We start from the raw sequence: 17151 nt of genomic DNA, 5'->3' as shown, positions 1-17151 counted from the left end.
ATATTTTGATATATGTATTCATTTATTTGTCCCATCCTAAATTGTACACAGTAATCAGTATACATCCAAATTTAGTCTAGACCGCCAAAATCCTATAAAATATTAAAGACCCTATGAATTATATAATAAATACCTGGAATTATTATTACATCGAACCCATGTTGGGATATTTTAAATACGCGTTTATTCAGTAGGAATAAAAAATAATATATATCAACATTACCAAGGTAATATTTAATTATATTATTATTTAAATTATATTATATAATATTGTTCCGAGTTATTTTACATATGCATATTTTCGATTCATGCTATAATATAATAATTCATAATTATAATATTTTTATGTTAGTTGTTACCTATAATTTATGAATATATTACATTAGGAATTTATAATTGTATTTTATAGTAGCCAATTAATGGGCTGCATATGTTTCTATGGCACATTCATCATGTAATAAATTGACAAATTGGCTGATTAAGAAAAAAAAATTACATATTAAAAAATTGTATTTATATTATCATAAAATTTAAAAAAAAGTAATTTAAATGTTGAATAATATTGGCAAAAAATGTGGAACGCTTCACGATTTTGCGTGTCATCCTTGCGCAGGGGCCATGCTAATCTTCTCTGTATCGTTCCAATTTTAGTATATGTACTGCCGAAGCAAGTACAACGTTTCAGTGTGTATCCCTCAGTATATATACCAAACACATTACATACTTTGATCACATGCGAGAGTTCGTTATGGAGTTTCTGTATATAGTACGACGTTCGGATAGAGCGCGTTGGAAGCATTCGTTTGTAGAATGTGATTTGATAAATGATAATAAACGCCGATAAAATCACTGATTTAATCTAATCTGTGATAAGACATTGATGGATTTTCTGGCGCAGCCAAATGCCAATAGCTGTAGCCTGTATTAACTATTAAATGTTTCGGTTTCTGTACACTGCACTGGTTCATACTTCATTCTGAAGTTTAGTAGAATTTATAAATACTACGGTTCACGGCGTTAGTTTTTGGGCAAAGGCAAGTACTTATTTATGACTTGTCATCATAGTAGAATGTAATAATTGTTATTTGTTATTGTAGAATGTAAATTGATATTTTATAATTATATGTACATATATCAATCATTAAAATAAATGTTTGAACTGATTAGCAATAAACAACACTAGTGATATATATCGTATCAATGAATAATATTATGAACAATTATTATTTTCTGTAATCATTATTTTTTCCTAATCATTTATAAATAAATTCACTTAGCATTCAAGTAAGTATTTTATTTAATAATATTTATGTTGTTATTGTTTAACATATAAAGCCTGTCCCACACTCGTGTACTTGATAATTATTGTCATCGTGAATTATCGTCTTGTAGCATTTATAGATCATCTTAGTCGTGAACTACTCCGAGTCATGTAGGAATCTCTGCAATAGTTTATACAAATATTCGTTATCCATTTGACTTATGTCACATTTACCGACAACCATTGGGAAACGCCGAGTAAAAATAATTGTCATACTTTACAATTAAATATCTTACACGACTCGTAAAGCATAGCGATTGACGCTTATTTGCTAAATATGCAAGTCGTGTGGGACTGGCTTAAGACACATACCACTATTGAGTATAATATATTTACTTTATCGTGTACAATATATATCCAATGAGAATACATATATAAATAACATATTTGTATTTTCTGATTTACCCCTTGTGTTTAAATTCCAGGGCTGTATCTTTTTGATGACTAGATATTATATAAATTAATCAAGTCATATAATTTAATATTATTTTTATTTTATAGAATGTAAGGGTAATGTCGTTTTTTTGTAAAACTGTGGTTAAATATTCAATAATTATTAGATGTTTATAACTAAATTTTTATTTCAGGTAAATTTGGTGTAATGGCTACTCAATCAGAAATCAAGGTTGTTACTAATAATAAATGCTTTGGAGGTTATCAGAAAGTATTAGAACATTCTAGGTATTTTTAAAATTTAACAATTTATGAAACAGTTCTATTAATAATTGTTTATTATTTGTACAGCGATGTACTTAAATGTACTATGAAATTTGGAATATACATACCACCACAAGAAAACGAAGAAGAACAATTCCCAGTATTGTTTTATTTATCGGGTTTAACGTGTACTGAACAAAATGTGATAACTAAAGCTGGGTTTCAGAGATTAGCTGCTCAATACAAAATGATTGTTGTTACACCTGACACAAGTCCTAGTAGGTTTTAAACTATTTTTATTTTTTTCATTCAAAACTGTGGTGTTGGCTATAATTTGTAATTTTTAAAACTATACATATTGCAACTAAATCATTTTAATATATTTAAAGGAAATTGTGGTATTCCTAACGAAGAAGCAAAATGGAATGTTGGTGCTGGTGCATCAATGTACGTTAATGCTACTCAAGAGCCGTGGAATAAGCATTTTCAAATGTACACATATATCACTGAAGAACTGTATGAACTCGTGTTGAACAATTTTCCAGTATTAAAAGAGCAGGTGGCTATCACTGGTCATAGGTATTTTAAATAAGTATTTACAGTTGTTTACTTTAACTCTTAACTGGTACGGTGATGAAAAACGGAGGGGTTTACATTTATGTGGTCTGTAAAACTGCATTGTACCAGTTACCTGTTACATCATCTTAGATTTATACATATGTTATTATTCTCGTGTGTTTTAGTATGGGAGGACACGGAGCACTAATGTGCGCTTTACGTAATCCAAATAAGTATAAGTCGGTGTCAGCATTAGCACCAGCTTGCAATATATCCAACTCACCGACCTTAATAGAAGGATTAAAGACGTTGATTGGAGAAGATATGGAATCTTTTAAAACTTGGGACCCAACTATTTTAGTACAATCGTATAATGGTCCTAAACTTGAAATATTAATACATGTGGTAATTAATTTTTTAATATATACTTATTATATATCTGTATGTGTTCAATTAAATGCTCATACCAATGGATATATTTGTACATTATATTTTTTTCGAGAATTTTAATTTATGACACAATCCCTAGTCAGCAGAGCTTGTAGTTGTGTGAAAAAAAGATGATATTGTCAATTTTTCAGTGTCTGAGAATTAAACCTTGAGTACCATGTTTAGCTTTTACATTTTAAAATTAGGTTTTTTTTCTTCTAAACAATTGATCTTTTTTTAACCGCTAACCAATATCCATGTAAATAGTCCAACTATAGCACTTTTTGATATTAGTTTTTGAAAATGGCATCAAAAAGTTGTACCTATAAAATATAAAACAATACATCCTAATTGTATCCATACTTTTACTAAAAATGCAATTTTAAGCACATTATTGCCATTCCCATGCTGTTATCGTTATTTGTATTTCTGCCATCTACAGATTTACATTGAAGCTGAAAGTGATAAAATCACTCAGGTATAACTCTTGTAGTCCTAGACCTCTCCCGCCCCAATATAATTTGTCCCTACTAGGTCCTAACACCACTGTACTGGCTTTTTATTGCATTTATTTATTGTATTATATTTTAATTGATTTATTGCTTTTTATAGTATATTTGGTTTTAAACATTCCAATTCTTACAGGGTACTGAAGACAACTTTTTAAAAGAGGATTTACTGATTGATAACTTTGTTCAAGCGGCTAGCGGAAATGACAAAATTCAGTCTATTGTTAAATATGAAAAAGGCTATGATCATGGATATTATTTTGTGTCAACATTTTTTGAAGAACATATTAAATTCCATTATTCTATTTTACACAAATATGCCTAAAATAATCAAATTTGATGCACTGGGTTGTCATGTACTGCTAATTATTAACTATTATGTGCAACCATATTTAACTCTTATTTAAAAAATCTTGGGAAACTGGATACACAATAGCACTGATAATGCACTTGAGGGGCACTGTAATATGTTATAATGCTATAGATGTTTAAAGCTGTATTAGATTTTTAATAAAAAACACTATAATTATTAATGTAATTAATAAATATTGACCTAAGTGCACTTGCTTATTAAAAAAAGAACACTGTTTAGGTTAATACAAATTTGACGGTATAACTATCATAACGTTAATAATACGGGATAAAAAACTGGGAGGTATATGGTCTTGGATTGGACAGTCTCTTCCTTTTTGAAAGGTTTTTTGTTTTTAGCTTCTGTAGCCCATTCAGAGCCTTTGCTGCTTCTACTATTTCATGCCATCTTTCTCTATCTTTACTCTCCTCTAGTCTTCCTGTCTGTCATTTTTGTGTGATAAATATCTTGCCCTTGTTCATTTTTATCAGTTTCTGGGGCCTGGTTTTAGTAATAACTTCTGCACGCGAGCTACCAATCACCATATCATCGGCGTAGGTAAGTTGGTAACTATATAGTAAGTATTGTTTTATCCCCAAGTAATTCCATTCCTTAACAAACTGGCTTAGTTCTTATCACTTTCTCCAGTGTTACATAATACGTTGAATAGAGTTGAAGACAGTGCATCATTCTGTCTAAGCCCTGTCTCAATTTTCTGTTATTTGCTTTCCAAATTTAACTTCTCTCTCTTCTTTATACAATAATATATTTAAAGCCAAGTTCTATTATTTATTCTCAATATTATTAGCTATTTAGTCAAGCGATTGATTGAGGATTAGTAACTGCTATACTCTTGAGATGTAGCTTTTGATAAGATGTGATGGTTCGTTTTGTTTTCTTAATAGAAGAAAAATGAAAGGATACCTTTACTTAAAGATCGGGACATTCAATGTGATAACTTAAAAACTTTTAAATTAAAAGAAAACAGTAGAGTTTTATTTGTGATGCAGTGGTTAGGCCTTACAGTTTCTGTTCTACTGGTATAGTCCGGGTTACCGGTTACCACACAATTAATCGTTTAATCGGCTAAACCGTGCGATTAATCTACACTGTTTGTTCCAAATAGTGAAAATTATCCGTGTTAAATCGTTAATTTTTAATTTCATGATATTGGTCATAACTCGCAAGGAACAACATCAAATTTATAACTGAAATTCGATTAGGGTTGAATCAATAATTTTTTACCGGGAACGTAAGTATTATAATTCAACCGACCCATTTTGTATTGATAGCATGTCAGACAGAACCGGAGAGGTAGTGTTTTTGTTAAAAGGATCACCAAAATACTTAGTTTTATTAGCCACCTTAATCAATTTTTATCTGAATCTACACCGTCAATATTATTTAAAAATTAAAATATTTTATACATTTTTTATAACTTAAGACCAATTTGTCTTGATTTTTTTGCAAATTTATTAATCGCATATTATGACATAAAATACATCTAGGGGCTCTACTCCCCTTTTCTCCATAACTATGCCTCTAATATTACAATAAGTATAAGATATGTTATGAACTAACTTTTTTTTTACTTCGGTCCTCGCGTATTCAATTTTCGCTAAACCAAAATCCAGTGATTCATTTTTCTGACAGAAAGTGAGATATTTCCCGTTGTGTCGTGACCCAATCATGAACATACCTATAACTCGTATAAATTAAATCTGTGGTGTTTGGGCGAAAGGGGATAAGTTTAAATTTGATTTTCTTTTGTTTCAAGTTTGATTGATTACCTTTTACTTTACTTTTCACTAAATATAACAACTCAAACTAGCTAACTGGCTACTCGGAGTTCATATTGAAGTTGGGACAATGCAAGGTTAATAGATAATCTATATTATATCTATCTTGGGGACAATGGTCAACTTCTCTTATCACAATCTTAAATAAAAAAGTAATATTTACTTATCCCTTTTGCTCAAATACGGGACACCACAGAAATCTTCTATTTTATTTTTCTAACATCAATCTTAGCATACTAAATGAGATGTCTATTGAATTTCATATGTATGTAGGTATAAATTTGAATAAATAATGTACTAAGCTTTAACACTGAATATTATGCCGTGTCTATTTTGGCAACCTATTATGTTATTAAGCAGCGAGCGGCTATATCTAGTTTTTAATTAATAAAACTGTTGCTCTCTCACAATAAGCTAGAATTATCCAATATACAAAATTAATTAAAAATATAATAATACAAAATTTAGTAAATGTTTAACTAAAAGTTATACATTTAGAATGTTGAAAATATTTTGTGTTTTTATATACATTTTTTGGAGGATTGTATTTATAGAATTTTGAGTTTATCATAGTTTGAGCCGGTGAAAACAAAATTTGTCGGCCGAATTTTGTTTGCAATCCGATACCGCTAATATCATATTATAATAATATGAACTATGAACAACAACACAAGCTTATATATTTTACTCGCTATAAATACACCGTTTATATGTTTTAATAACGCCCAATGGTAATTGCCTAATGCCTATCTTGACGAGTCGTGGAAAAATATATTTTTAATTTGTTATTTTTATTTCGGCAATCGGCCTACGGCGAATACCGTATATTATGTTGCAATCGATTTTTAACGTTATTCCGCAATTTTCAAGTCGGTCGATAACACTTAATTATGCCAATGTCATTGCCAAAGCTAAAGCCAGACGTGCCGTGTCATAATAATCCATATACCACGCAAGGCTGTATAACGTACACGGCGGATCCATCCTACCTATCTATACTAGCGCTCTACGCTGCTACCGCCCAGGCCAAGACCTAGCACTGCAGTCGTTCCGCGTTCGCCAATCGCCCCTCGGCCCTCGCCACAACGAAATCACAGACGGTCGCGAGTCAACTGAGACCATTCAGTCGCGGTCGTTAACCGGTAGGAAGCGGTTGTGGTGTGACGTACATTCAAATTCCGTGTGTGATAATAATAAAAATTTGTCACCTCGTTCGTTTACTCAAATAAACCACGTAGTCGCTCCTGTGAAATTTTAAGGAAACAAATCGCACACCAAATTCATAAAAAAACTACCAAACAAACAGTGGCCGATTCGAGAAAAAAATATTTTTCGCCGGTTCTAGACGCACATTTCGCATCCAGACTGATACATCTGCATATTATAGCGATTTCTGTTCACTCAATTGACTAAGATTCGTTTTTGGCGCTGTGCCTTGAAGCCATGAAATTACACCAATTGTCGGAGGACAAATGTTTCGGCGGATACCAGAGAGTATACGAACACGACAGGTACGCATAGGAAATCGTTAATAGTTTACACTGTATAGTTTTATGCTAATTTCATATTTACACTACTCAACAACATTAGTGGGCTTGTACTATTATGCCTTGTAATTATAATACATAAGTGATACTAATATACAATGCTAAAATGAGGACTAGTAAGGATATGACTGCGATTGAGTTGAAAACGAAACGTTGCAAAAATATGAATTTTATTCGATAAAATTATTCGACAATACACCTAAATGACGGTATTTCAATGTATTGGTAAAATTAATTTTATAATACTCAATAATAATGTCAAATAGAGTCTCAATCAAAGTCATACATGATGCATACCATTACTAAATCTCATTAGATACGTAGTCAATGACTACCTCATAAATCTTGATAATACACGAAAAACCGATGAAGCCAAAACAAGTTATGCATGGTTACATAAGACATAAAAAACTTGAAAATCATTATTCATTAAAATCGTCTTATGTCTAACTCCCACGAAAGACACATATCTGAATGTTTACCAAATAAAAGAAATATAGAAAAATATTCTACCCTTTCTGGAAGAATAGTCAATAATATCATCTTAGTTTTTGATTGCAGTTAAAATGACCATTTTTTAAAATTTTTAGTCAAAAAAGTTACCTAAAGTACATTATTATAATTTATAACGAACCCTCGGCAAATGGTCCAATAGTAAAAAAGCTATCGCGGTCCCTTACCGAACGGGCATAAAAAATAATAAGTAATAACTAATAATAAAAAAACTAGTATGTACCTTCTCAGCTTCCGAATCGAAGCTATTATATTTTAAATAGGATTTTTACAAGGAGGCCATTAGGACTTTATTTTAGCCAAAAAACCCATTTAAATTAAAGTGATATCAATTTATGCACTAAAAAACACTAACCTAATGTGCAACTAAATAAATTATTCTGTAAAAAAAACTATTTTAAATAGAATTTTAATGGACCTGTTTTAAACTGGTTTTAAGTATCTAATATTTGTTTGTTATAATAGATAATACATATACGTATAATAAATATGTAAAAAATATGTATTTACATTTTGTTTAAAACCAGGCCCTGATTTAGACATTTTGAACCACGAGGCAAAATATCTTATTGGGATTTGGGGGGCCTTCAACATCGTCCAAATTAACCATAAATAAGACATGAGCCTTATGTAATAATAATGATATTTTTCACACGACTAGTAATATTAATAGAGGTAGTCTTCTAACTATCTAACATTTAAAGTTTTTTTAATGATTTATGGTTTATGATTTATTTAAATTTTTTTAATTCAGGTGTTCCCAATTAATTTGTTTATTGGTAGTTTTATTTTCTGTTATTGTTTACATCTACTTATAGCAAACTGAACCTTCGGGCGTTCATTAAATAAATAAAAATAAAAAATATATTTATTTATTATTTTGTAAATTGAAATTATTATTAATATTGTTATAATTACAGGTAATATTTAAGTTTACAGGTAATCATAAAAAATGATTTTCTTATGTACCTATTGTTAGGTATACCAAAATTAAAACTGCAACTAGAATATATTGAACAATTTATTTTTAAAAACAAATTCTTAAATTAATTAAGAATATAATTAACTCTTCTTAATTTACTCATTAGTTTATTACGTGAATAATTTGTTCTAACAATATTTACTGTAAATAGTATGTATTTGAAGCGAGGTATTTTTATTTAGAGGCTATAGACACGTAAGTCATAAGCCTATCTTGCTTAATGCGAAAAATGACACGTTTAAAAGCAAACTAAATTTTTAGTACGCATAGGTAAATTCTAGAAATGCATAGCACTCGACAGGTATAGTTATTCTTATTCGTAATAGTTGAGCACTGGAGTGTAAATAAGTAGATGCTGAATAAAAAGAGAAAGTAGGTACATGGACAATTATCTTTTAAAAAGAGTCGAAAAATAACGACAGCATTATATTATTAGAATTTGATTCTCGGCCTGGCAGCTAATTTTTGTATTTATTTGCTATATCTTTAACAATATGTATAATTATTATACATATTATTTATTAAGCATAAGAAAAACAAAAATAAAAGTCTGTAAAACAGATCTATTCTTGTGGTTTATGAGAATCTACTTAGAAAAACATTTTATATTGTAATGAAACCTGTAAACACCAAAATGAACGCATTATTTTAGCATAAATACAAATTCTGTAGTACAAAATATATTGTAGTACTATAATCCAAATTTAAAATCATTGTTTGATTTATACATACTTCGATAGTTAAGGACCACGATGGTTTTGTTAGTATTATATCATTAGAAAGTAAAATAATGATGTTTGTGTAAGCTACGAATGTGTATTTTAGCAGTAATATAGTCCTATCGACACTGCGGTTCCACTAATGTTTTTTTATTGGCTATTTGATCATTTTAATTCTAATTACATAGAAAATAGCGTTGATATTTTGTGTCGCCATCTTCGCTTAAAACACCGACATAGACGAAGTAAAAAAAAAATATACACATAAGTTGGCTAAATTATTAATAATAGGTAATAATAACTCATTTTTCGGTTTATGATATTTTGCTACCATAGTATACTATTGTGCATTAATGTTATAATTAACCAACTAATTAATATGTAAAACATACGTTGTACTAAAATAAATGTTCAACTGTGCTCATTAAAAATTGTAAAGGTATTATTCAATTGTAGATATTTTTACCTACAATTTATATTTAATGTTCTAAACATTGCATTCAGTGATTTCTCATGCCTGAATATTATTTTAAACATATTTCTTAAATAGTTTATGTGTAATGTATAAATTAATATTCATACGATAACATTGCATTAAATATACATTTTTTGTTTAAAGTTTGTAAAACTACTTTTAATCAATAACACTAATTATTATCTAATGGAACTTTGATTTAATTATTATTAAAACCGTGTTTTGTAAATATAAATATTTGGAATATAGTCTAAACCAGAGTCAAAATCAGCACAGAAGAAGTTAGTAACGTTGGTTCATACCAATTATTAAATCTAAATTTGATTTTATCACAATCAAACACTTAAATGCGAATCTGTAATTAGTAAGAATCCACCACAGTCCAGACCAAACACAGTCCAAACCATCCCAGTAAGAAAAAACCAAAATGAGGTCCAGTATCTACAGGTTCGCATCGAAGCGTTTTCGAATTGATCCGACCGTTTTCCGCGGAGTTATAGCAAATCAAAGTTGACAGTTGAAAAGCCGGTCAATTTTTTCACGGTTTTAAGGATAAAGGAGTTGACTTTTTCTACTTGTGACCCGCCAAAGTACAATCTGCCTATGTTTTCGGATCTATAGAGGTGCTACTCGAGTAAAGCGGTCCACAGGCAAAAAAAATATCGTGACTTCAGACACAATAAAAACACATAATTATAAATCCAAAACCTTTTCAGCTATCGAATTGAAAGTAAAATGTTGGTCTAGGTTAGGTACAATACTCGGCTATAAAAATCAATAAAATATAACGCATATTATGTTGACAGCTTAATTTATACCAAATCGAAATCATACGTTATTTACTCGATCAGCATTTATAATTTTATAAACTATTCAAATCGGCTGCGTTAGCGGTTTCTATTTATTTGAATATGCATAATAAACATTTATATCATTATATCGTTATTGCGTGATGGCTATGGCCATACAACCTGAACAATAATTACAATAGTAACTCATATATATGTATATAGTAATTATAATATATGTATTTATAATTTGTAAAATATTTTTAAAAAAAATACAAATTATACGAGTAAATTAAATTTTTGGAATTGAATAATAAGTGAACGTGTACAATCATAAGATTTTATATTAATTAAATAAATACTAACATTTATTTTCAACCTATTTTTTTCCAGTGTTGTATTGAACTGCCGTATGCGTTTTGCCATATACCTACCACCTGATGTAGAAGGCCCTTCCCCAGTTTTGTATCATTTAAGCGGAATGCAATGTAATGAAAAGACTTTTATTCAAAAGACTGGCTATCAACGATGGGCCTCCCAATACGGGATAATCGTAGTCACACCAGACGTGTGTCCCAGTAAGTACACTACTGAATGCACCACATAATTAATGACAACTTCCCGCCATATACTGATAATATTATTTATAGTTTGCGGTTGTCGACAGTGGATAAATAGTAAATTAATTACCTGCCGTAATTTTAGGGGTGACGGTTGCTGACGAAAATCACCCCATCCACGCCAAAGGATTATCGTTCTATGTTGATGCCACTAATGAACCGTGGAGTAAACACTATAAGATGTATTCGTATGTTAACGAAGAGTTACCGAAAATTGTCGAAGACAATTTTGACGTTAAAAAGAACAGACAGTCAATAATGGGACACAGGTACTAAACCTCAATATATCGTTTTAAAAAAAATCAAAATTACAAATGCCATAAGATCTGATTGCACATCCATAGTACCTCAAACACTTAAATAGTTAAACATTTTAGTTTTGAATTATACTTTAAACTCGGTTATTTTACTATAAATTACCACGATAATAATACTAGTTTATAACTCGGATCTAGAGTGCTCAATGTAAGTGAAAAACTGACGTCATTTTATTGAACATTTGATGCATATAATATTATGCACATTACATATGCTTCAATAGGATAGGTATGTGTCAACTAATAACGCTAAAACGGTTGCGCACCGATTTTGATGTGAATTGTTAGTTGTTACTTGTTTCACATTTGTAGTTTAAACATAGGAATTTGCTTTGCCTTTAGAATATCTTAATTTGATATAATTCACCCCTTAAATTCTGTTTTATTTTTAACCTTACGATTTAAAAGACTACCGTTATTTTTGTCACAAAGGCAAAATTGTAGACCATGATGATATTCCCTATAGAAATATGTATATTTTTAAAATTAAACAAAGAAATGTACGAAATAAAAATTAAGATAATCGTAAAAACTAACATTCATTACAACTGTGGTCCATGATTTAAGTGGTTTTATTAAGTGGACACCTTATCTAAACAAGTATATTTAATATTCGTGGACATTTATGCTCGTCTTATTTTTTTATTTCATACATTTCTTATGAATATTACTTTTATAATACAAAATGATTACGTTTTTCGACTCTCGTAGGATAATAAAAAAATAAGTCTTGACTTCATGAGTAAATGATAATTATAATAATTTAATTATTAATTATTAACTACCCATTAATTATTATAAAAAATGTAATAATTAAGCTAAAGGTTTTACTAACTTATTAAGATTATTTATTGATAATACGTATTTATATTACCCTTTACTGTACCTACTTGTTCTGTATCTTTGTAGGTACGTCATACTTATTTTTAATTTTAGTAACTCACTCGAACTCGCTTAAAACCCGTTTTCCTTGATACTCAGTTAACCAATCTAATTTATACTAACAACAATGTAACGTTTTTCGTTATGTTAAAAAACATAAATATAATCCACGAACTATTTTGTCGTCAGACTGCTAACACCACAGGGCACATATATTTAGGGAAAAATCCCTAAATTATCAATAAAACACCGACATTTGTTTAACATAACACACTCATTTGTTCAGATAATTACGATTTCCCATTTCGAGAAGCTTTACATAAAAATTTATATATTTCTGGGTTCATGATTATAAATTATTTTATATGTACTCAAATAAGTATTTATTTGTATTATTTAACTAAATACAAGTATTTTGATATACGTTTTCCTTCATAATATATCTATTTATTGCGTGTACTTCTAAATAATCACAATTTTTTTTCCTTTTCTATACAGTATGGGTGGCCACGGTGCTTTAATAAGTGCTTTAAAAAATCCAGGCAAGTATTGCTCAGTATCGGCATTTGCTCCGGTCTCTAACCCGTCACAAGTGAAAGCTATTAATGACTTACTAAAGTGTTACTTTGGAGATGATCAAGAAATTTTGAAACAGTGGGACGCCACGTGTTTAGTTTCCATCTACGAAGGGCCAGAATTGAATATACTTATTCACCAAGTAAGTTGAATAAAATCATATTAGGCATTAATTTGAGTGCACGTGTATTGATACAACACCGTCTTTCTTTTTGTGCAGGGAACTAAAGATGAGCATGAAGAGAACCTCATGTTGGGCAATTTTGCCGAAGCCTGTAAAAAAGCCGGAATTACCGCTTCTATTAACTTTGAAGAGGGGTACAGCCACGGAGCTTATTTCATTTCATCATTTGTTGAACAACACTTTCACCATCATTCTAAGTTTTTATTAGACTCGTGATTGAGCCTATTTAGGTGACTGTAGGGGAATATCTAATAGGTAATTTTGTTTTTTGTCAATAATGAGCACTTAGATAAGTACAACATACCAATAATAGTTTTTGATCTTCCCCTTATCCTATATTAATAATATGGTAAGGTTGTCCTAATTTTTTTCTCAACACTATTCAAACTTTATAAAATATGTCTTGGTAATTTGTAAAAAACTACATTTGAAATCTCTTAAGCAATCTTAATTAGTATCAGTTTCTATAAAAGTGACTACACATTTATCAGTCATTTATTTTTAAGTTTATAATGTCTGTATTTCTGTCAATGGTCATACTTACATTTATGGTTAAAGCATTAAAATAAATCAATTTTTAAATTTGAAAATATAATTTTCATAACTACCTTATCTGCTAATCAAAAAATAGGAATTGTAATTAAATTAAAACAGTTTTTGGTGTTACAAGTTACAAGACACATTTTACACAATTTAAATTCTTAAATCAAAAAATATTTTTTGTTTCAGAGGCGAGCAGTTACACACGACTAAGTAGCAGTTGGAACTCCAACTGGGTTTGAAGATTGGTCAATTGTAATGCATAATATTATTCTACAATTAAAATTTGAAAGTTTTTACTTTAAAATGCATTTATTATTGATTATTATATTCCATAGCAATTTTTAGTACATTAAGATTATGTACTTTTAATTAAGACCAAAATTAGTTGAATATTTTTCAATATAAAATCATTTTTTCAAATAATATATATTTTTTTCATCATCATGTAGCTTAACGGGCCATGAAGGCCCAACGCTGCCATCATGAGATGGTTTCTTGACAAATTCGCTTCCGGGACGGGTCGTTAAACCCGTTGCCGGAGAGGGGGATGGCAGTTGCTTTTCACCGGATGATTGCTCGCCCAGCAAACGGAGTGCCTGTGACCAAGTGTCGAACCGGCGACAGTGAGCGCTAACACTGCCGCCTTACACACTCGGCCACTCCTCCTTTTTATCCTTATCATATTTTTTTAACTAATTTTAATTGTAAAATATTTTTAATGAGCTGTGATTTATTTTACGAACAGAAATTTATCAAAACACAAGATAATTCAACATCAATTAGGTTTTTCCTTTACAAAATCAAAAACTATAGAATATTAATACTATTTAAAAAACAGGGTAGCAAATTACAAATGATTTTTATTTTATTTACTATACTTTTAGATAAAATGTATAGCATAAGCAAGTATGTTAAAATAAAAATAATGCTTATGTGAATTATGAAGAAAACAACATTATTAAAACTTAACTTTTTAAGTACTACTCTTAGGTTTGAGGTCCTCAAAACATGGCTTCAAGAATATTTGAGGTTTTTTTGCTGGATTGTTATACTCATGCCCCTATAATGAAACATAACAATACAAATTTTTAAATTACATGATTAATCGTACATAATAACATTGTAATTTTTAGGTTAATATATTATATCTAAGCTCCATATAATATAGTTAATATTATGTATTTTATACAGAATCAACCAGAAAACTGGATGGTTTTAACTACAATAACACAAAATAGTTTCTAAAAATAAAAACAAAAGAATAGATAACATTTACAACAATAAAGAATGTGAATGAAATTTAGAATTTAGGTGTGGCTAAAAACCAAGGGTCTTAGCATAGCATATGAGGGCAAAATCATTTTTTTTTTTTTAAACAGCTTAAATCTATTTTTTTAAATGGACTTAGTATTATAAAATGTATCAATGATAAAACTATAATTGTGCTTACCTTTGACCAATCATAACCAGTACTATATGCAAATATTTGTCCATTGCTATTAAAACAACATTTAGTTATTGGTTGATCAAGAGTCTCTGACGACTTCAGTTTTGTACGGGCGTCTTTATCCCAAAAAGCAAATGTAGCATCTGAACCTACAGTTGCTAATGTACCATGTATTGGATGAAACTTAATATCATTTACCTAAATATATATTAAACATTAGTATCAAAGTTAAAAAATGCTCTAAATTATAAAAAATAATATTACAAACCGCATATATGTCTTGAACATTCATAGTACCCTGACTATTTTGTCGGTGACATTTGAACGTAAAATTATCTTTAGTGCTTTGAGGTTGTATATAATGGATAGCTACACGTCCTTCAACACTTCCCAAACCAAAACCTAATTCAAGTATTATCACTTAGTCAAATGAAATTGTTTTTCAAAAATGATAATGTTAAACTAACCAGTAGGAGATTGTTTCTTCTTATCTCTAAAAATTGCAACACAACGGTGTTGATATTTTAGAGGTGAGTCTACAGTCTTTACCATTTCCGGTTTACCTTCAAGTTTGTAGACAACAATACCCCTCGAGGCAGTACCAATAACTGCCATAGGATAATCCTAAAAATTAAATTGACATTGAATATCAATAATGAAATTATTGTTATTTAAAATGTATACTCACCACATCTGCACAGTAGGCTCTTTCAGGTAAATTAATGGTCATCATTGGATTTGAACTTCTTACATCCCAAAACTTTTAAACAAGATTTTTAGTGAATATTAAAATAAAAATAAATTATAAGAACAATTATTAAAATATTATGTTTTAAAATATATTAAAATTTAAATTATTAAGAAAATAAATTTGAACAAATTTTAAAATTTTCAGTTAAAGAAGTAATATATAGTTTAGTACCATAAAAGTATACATTTTTAAAATGTTAAAATTATGAAATCAGGATTTATCAGTTGAGTTACTTATTATCTATAAATGTACAATAATGTATCTTTAATATGTATGTATCTACCTTTAATGTTTTGTCCCATGATCCTGTCATTAGACAAGTGTAAGATGGAGCTTTTATCCAATGACATGTTTTAACAGGTGCATCATGAGCTGCTACTTGCATAGTCTGATTACTTGCTAAATCCCAACATTTTACTTGTTTGTCACATGACGCCATAAAAACCTTTGTACCATCATCACTCCAACAAGTATCTAAAATAGGTCCAGACATAGACTGCATTGATTTAGGTACTGTTTTACCACTTTGTTCTACCTCCCAACATCGTACCTAAAATAAAATATCTACAGCAATAAAAATTAAGATATTAACAGGTTATTAGCCTTACACTGTTATCCCAACTGCCAGCTATCAGGAAATTTTGTTGCATCGTAGCAGGACTAAATTCCAAAGACGAAATGGAATCATCGGGTGGCTGTGTTACCTCAAAGTCCTTGTTAGGATTCGTTGGTTTGTTAAAAATACTGCTACTCATCATATCTAAAACCGTATGTATTTAAATTATAGACACAGTTCATAATACACAAATGTGTATACCTACTACCATAAAAAAAACTCTATAAGACTGACTTACCTGCAAACCTATATCAATACTGTAGAGCAAAGCTAGATTTCGTTACGAAAGAAATATAGTTCTTTCTACAAAATACTTTTATTTAAAAGAACGTGAACTAAATAGTAATACTTATAGTTCTAATTTTTTATTATTTGCATCTATTAGTTATAGCCTATAGGTACTTCTTCGCTTTCGACTTTCGATCGTCGGCGGTTACCTTATCAGGATTTATCATTTATGTTTGCATGTTTTTTAGTGGGTTAAACGATGAAGCACATTTTTTCGTAAACATGTGTGGTTACAAGTAAACCGCCAAAGTGGTATCATTATTGATAACGCTTTCATG

General features: G+C 29.6%; 3 protein-coding genes and 1 non-coding gene across 5 annotated transcripts; 2 read left to right on the top strand and 2 right to left on the bottom strand.

The window, feature by feature from the left end:
* Positions 1 to 568: 568 nt before the first annotated feature.
* On the bottom strand, positions 569 to 675 carry LOC126832973 (U6 spliceosomal RNA). Its single transcript, XR_007684823.1, has one exon. It is a non-coding gene; the product is annotated as a U6 spliceosomal RNA (small nuclear RNA).
* A 178-nt stretch (positions 676 to 853) lies between these two features.
* Positions 854 to 4007, top strand: LOC126832945 (S-formylglutathione hydrolase-like). Of its 2 annotated transcripts, none has more exons than XM_050564003.1 (6): positions 854 to 1034; positions 1909 to 2002; positions 2066 to 2256; positions 2368 to 2557; positions 2722 to 2941; positions 3611 to 4007. In XM_050564003.1, exons 2-6 carry the CDS (start codon positions 1923 to 1925, stop codon positions 3797 to 3799), a joined length of 870 nt encoding a protein of 289 aa, XP_050419960.1. In that variant the 5' UTR covers positions 854 to 1034; positions 1909 to 1922; the 3' UTR covers positions 3800 to 4007. The 2 variants fall into 2 exon arrangements, with proteins under 2 accessions (XP_050419960.1, XP_050419961.1); XM_050564004.1 differs by lacking the exon at positions 854 to 1034 and adding an exon at positions 1187 to 1284.
* Positions 4008 to 6471: 2464 nt separating this feature from the next.
* LOC126832946 (S-formylglutathione hydrolase-like) lies at positions 6472 to 14075 on the top strand. The gene is made up of 6 exons (XM_050564006.1): positions 6472 to 7136; positions 11043 to 11227; positions 11355 to 11538; positions 12967 to 13186; positions 13265 to 13483; positions 13958 to 14075. The coding sequence occupies exons 1-5, from the start codon at positions 7069 to 7071 to the stop codon at positions 13442 to 13444; spliced, it is 837 nt and encodes a 278-aa protein (XP_050419963.1). The 5' UTR covers positions 6472 to 7068; the 3' UTR covers positions 13445 to 13483; positions 13958 to 14075.
* Positions 14076 to 14599: 524 nt separating this feature from the next.
* On the bottom strand, positions 14600 to 17021 carry LOC126832765 (protein Rae1). Its single transcript, XM_050563689.1, has 8 exons — positions 16824 to 17021; positions 16578 to 16729; positions 16253 to 16519; positions 15907 to 15978; positions 15686 to 15842; positions 15487 to 15620; positions 15222 to 15416; positions 14600 to 14831 (listed from the first exon to the last, which is right to left on the bottom strand). Exons 2-8 carry the CDS (start codon positions 16725 to 16727, stop codon positions 14745 to 14747), a joined length of 1062 nt encoding a protein of 353 aa, XP_050419646.1. The 5' UTR covers positions 16728 to 16729; positions 16824 to 17021; the 3' UTR covers positions 14600 to 14744.
* Between the last annotated feature and the right edge of the window lie 130 nt (positions 17022 to 17151).

Source organism: Adelges cooleyi, unplaced genomic scaffold (assembly GCF_023614345.1).
Source record: "Adelges cooleyi isolate 19-005CV unplaced genomic scaffold, UGA_ACOO_1.1 ACOO_flye_CR_arks_rails_tigmint_CR_PRNA_167, whole genome shotgun sequence".
Classification (NCBI taxonomy): Eukaryota; Metazoa; Arthropoda; class Insecta; order Hemiptera; family Adelgidae; genus Adelges; species Adelges cooleyi.
This window is presented reverse-complemented; position numbering and strand designations above follow the sequence as displayed.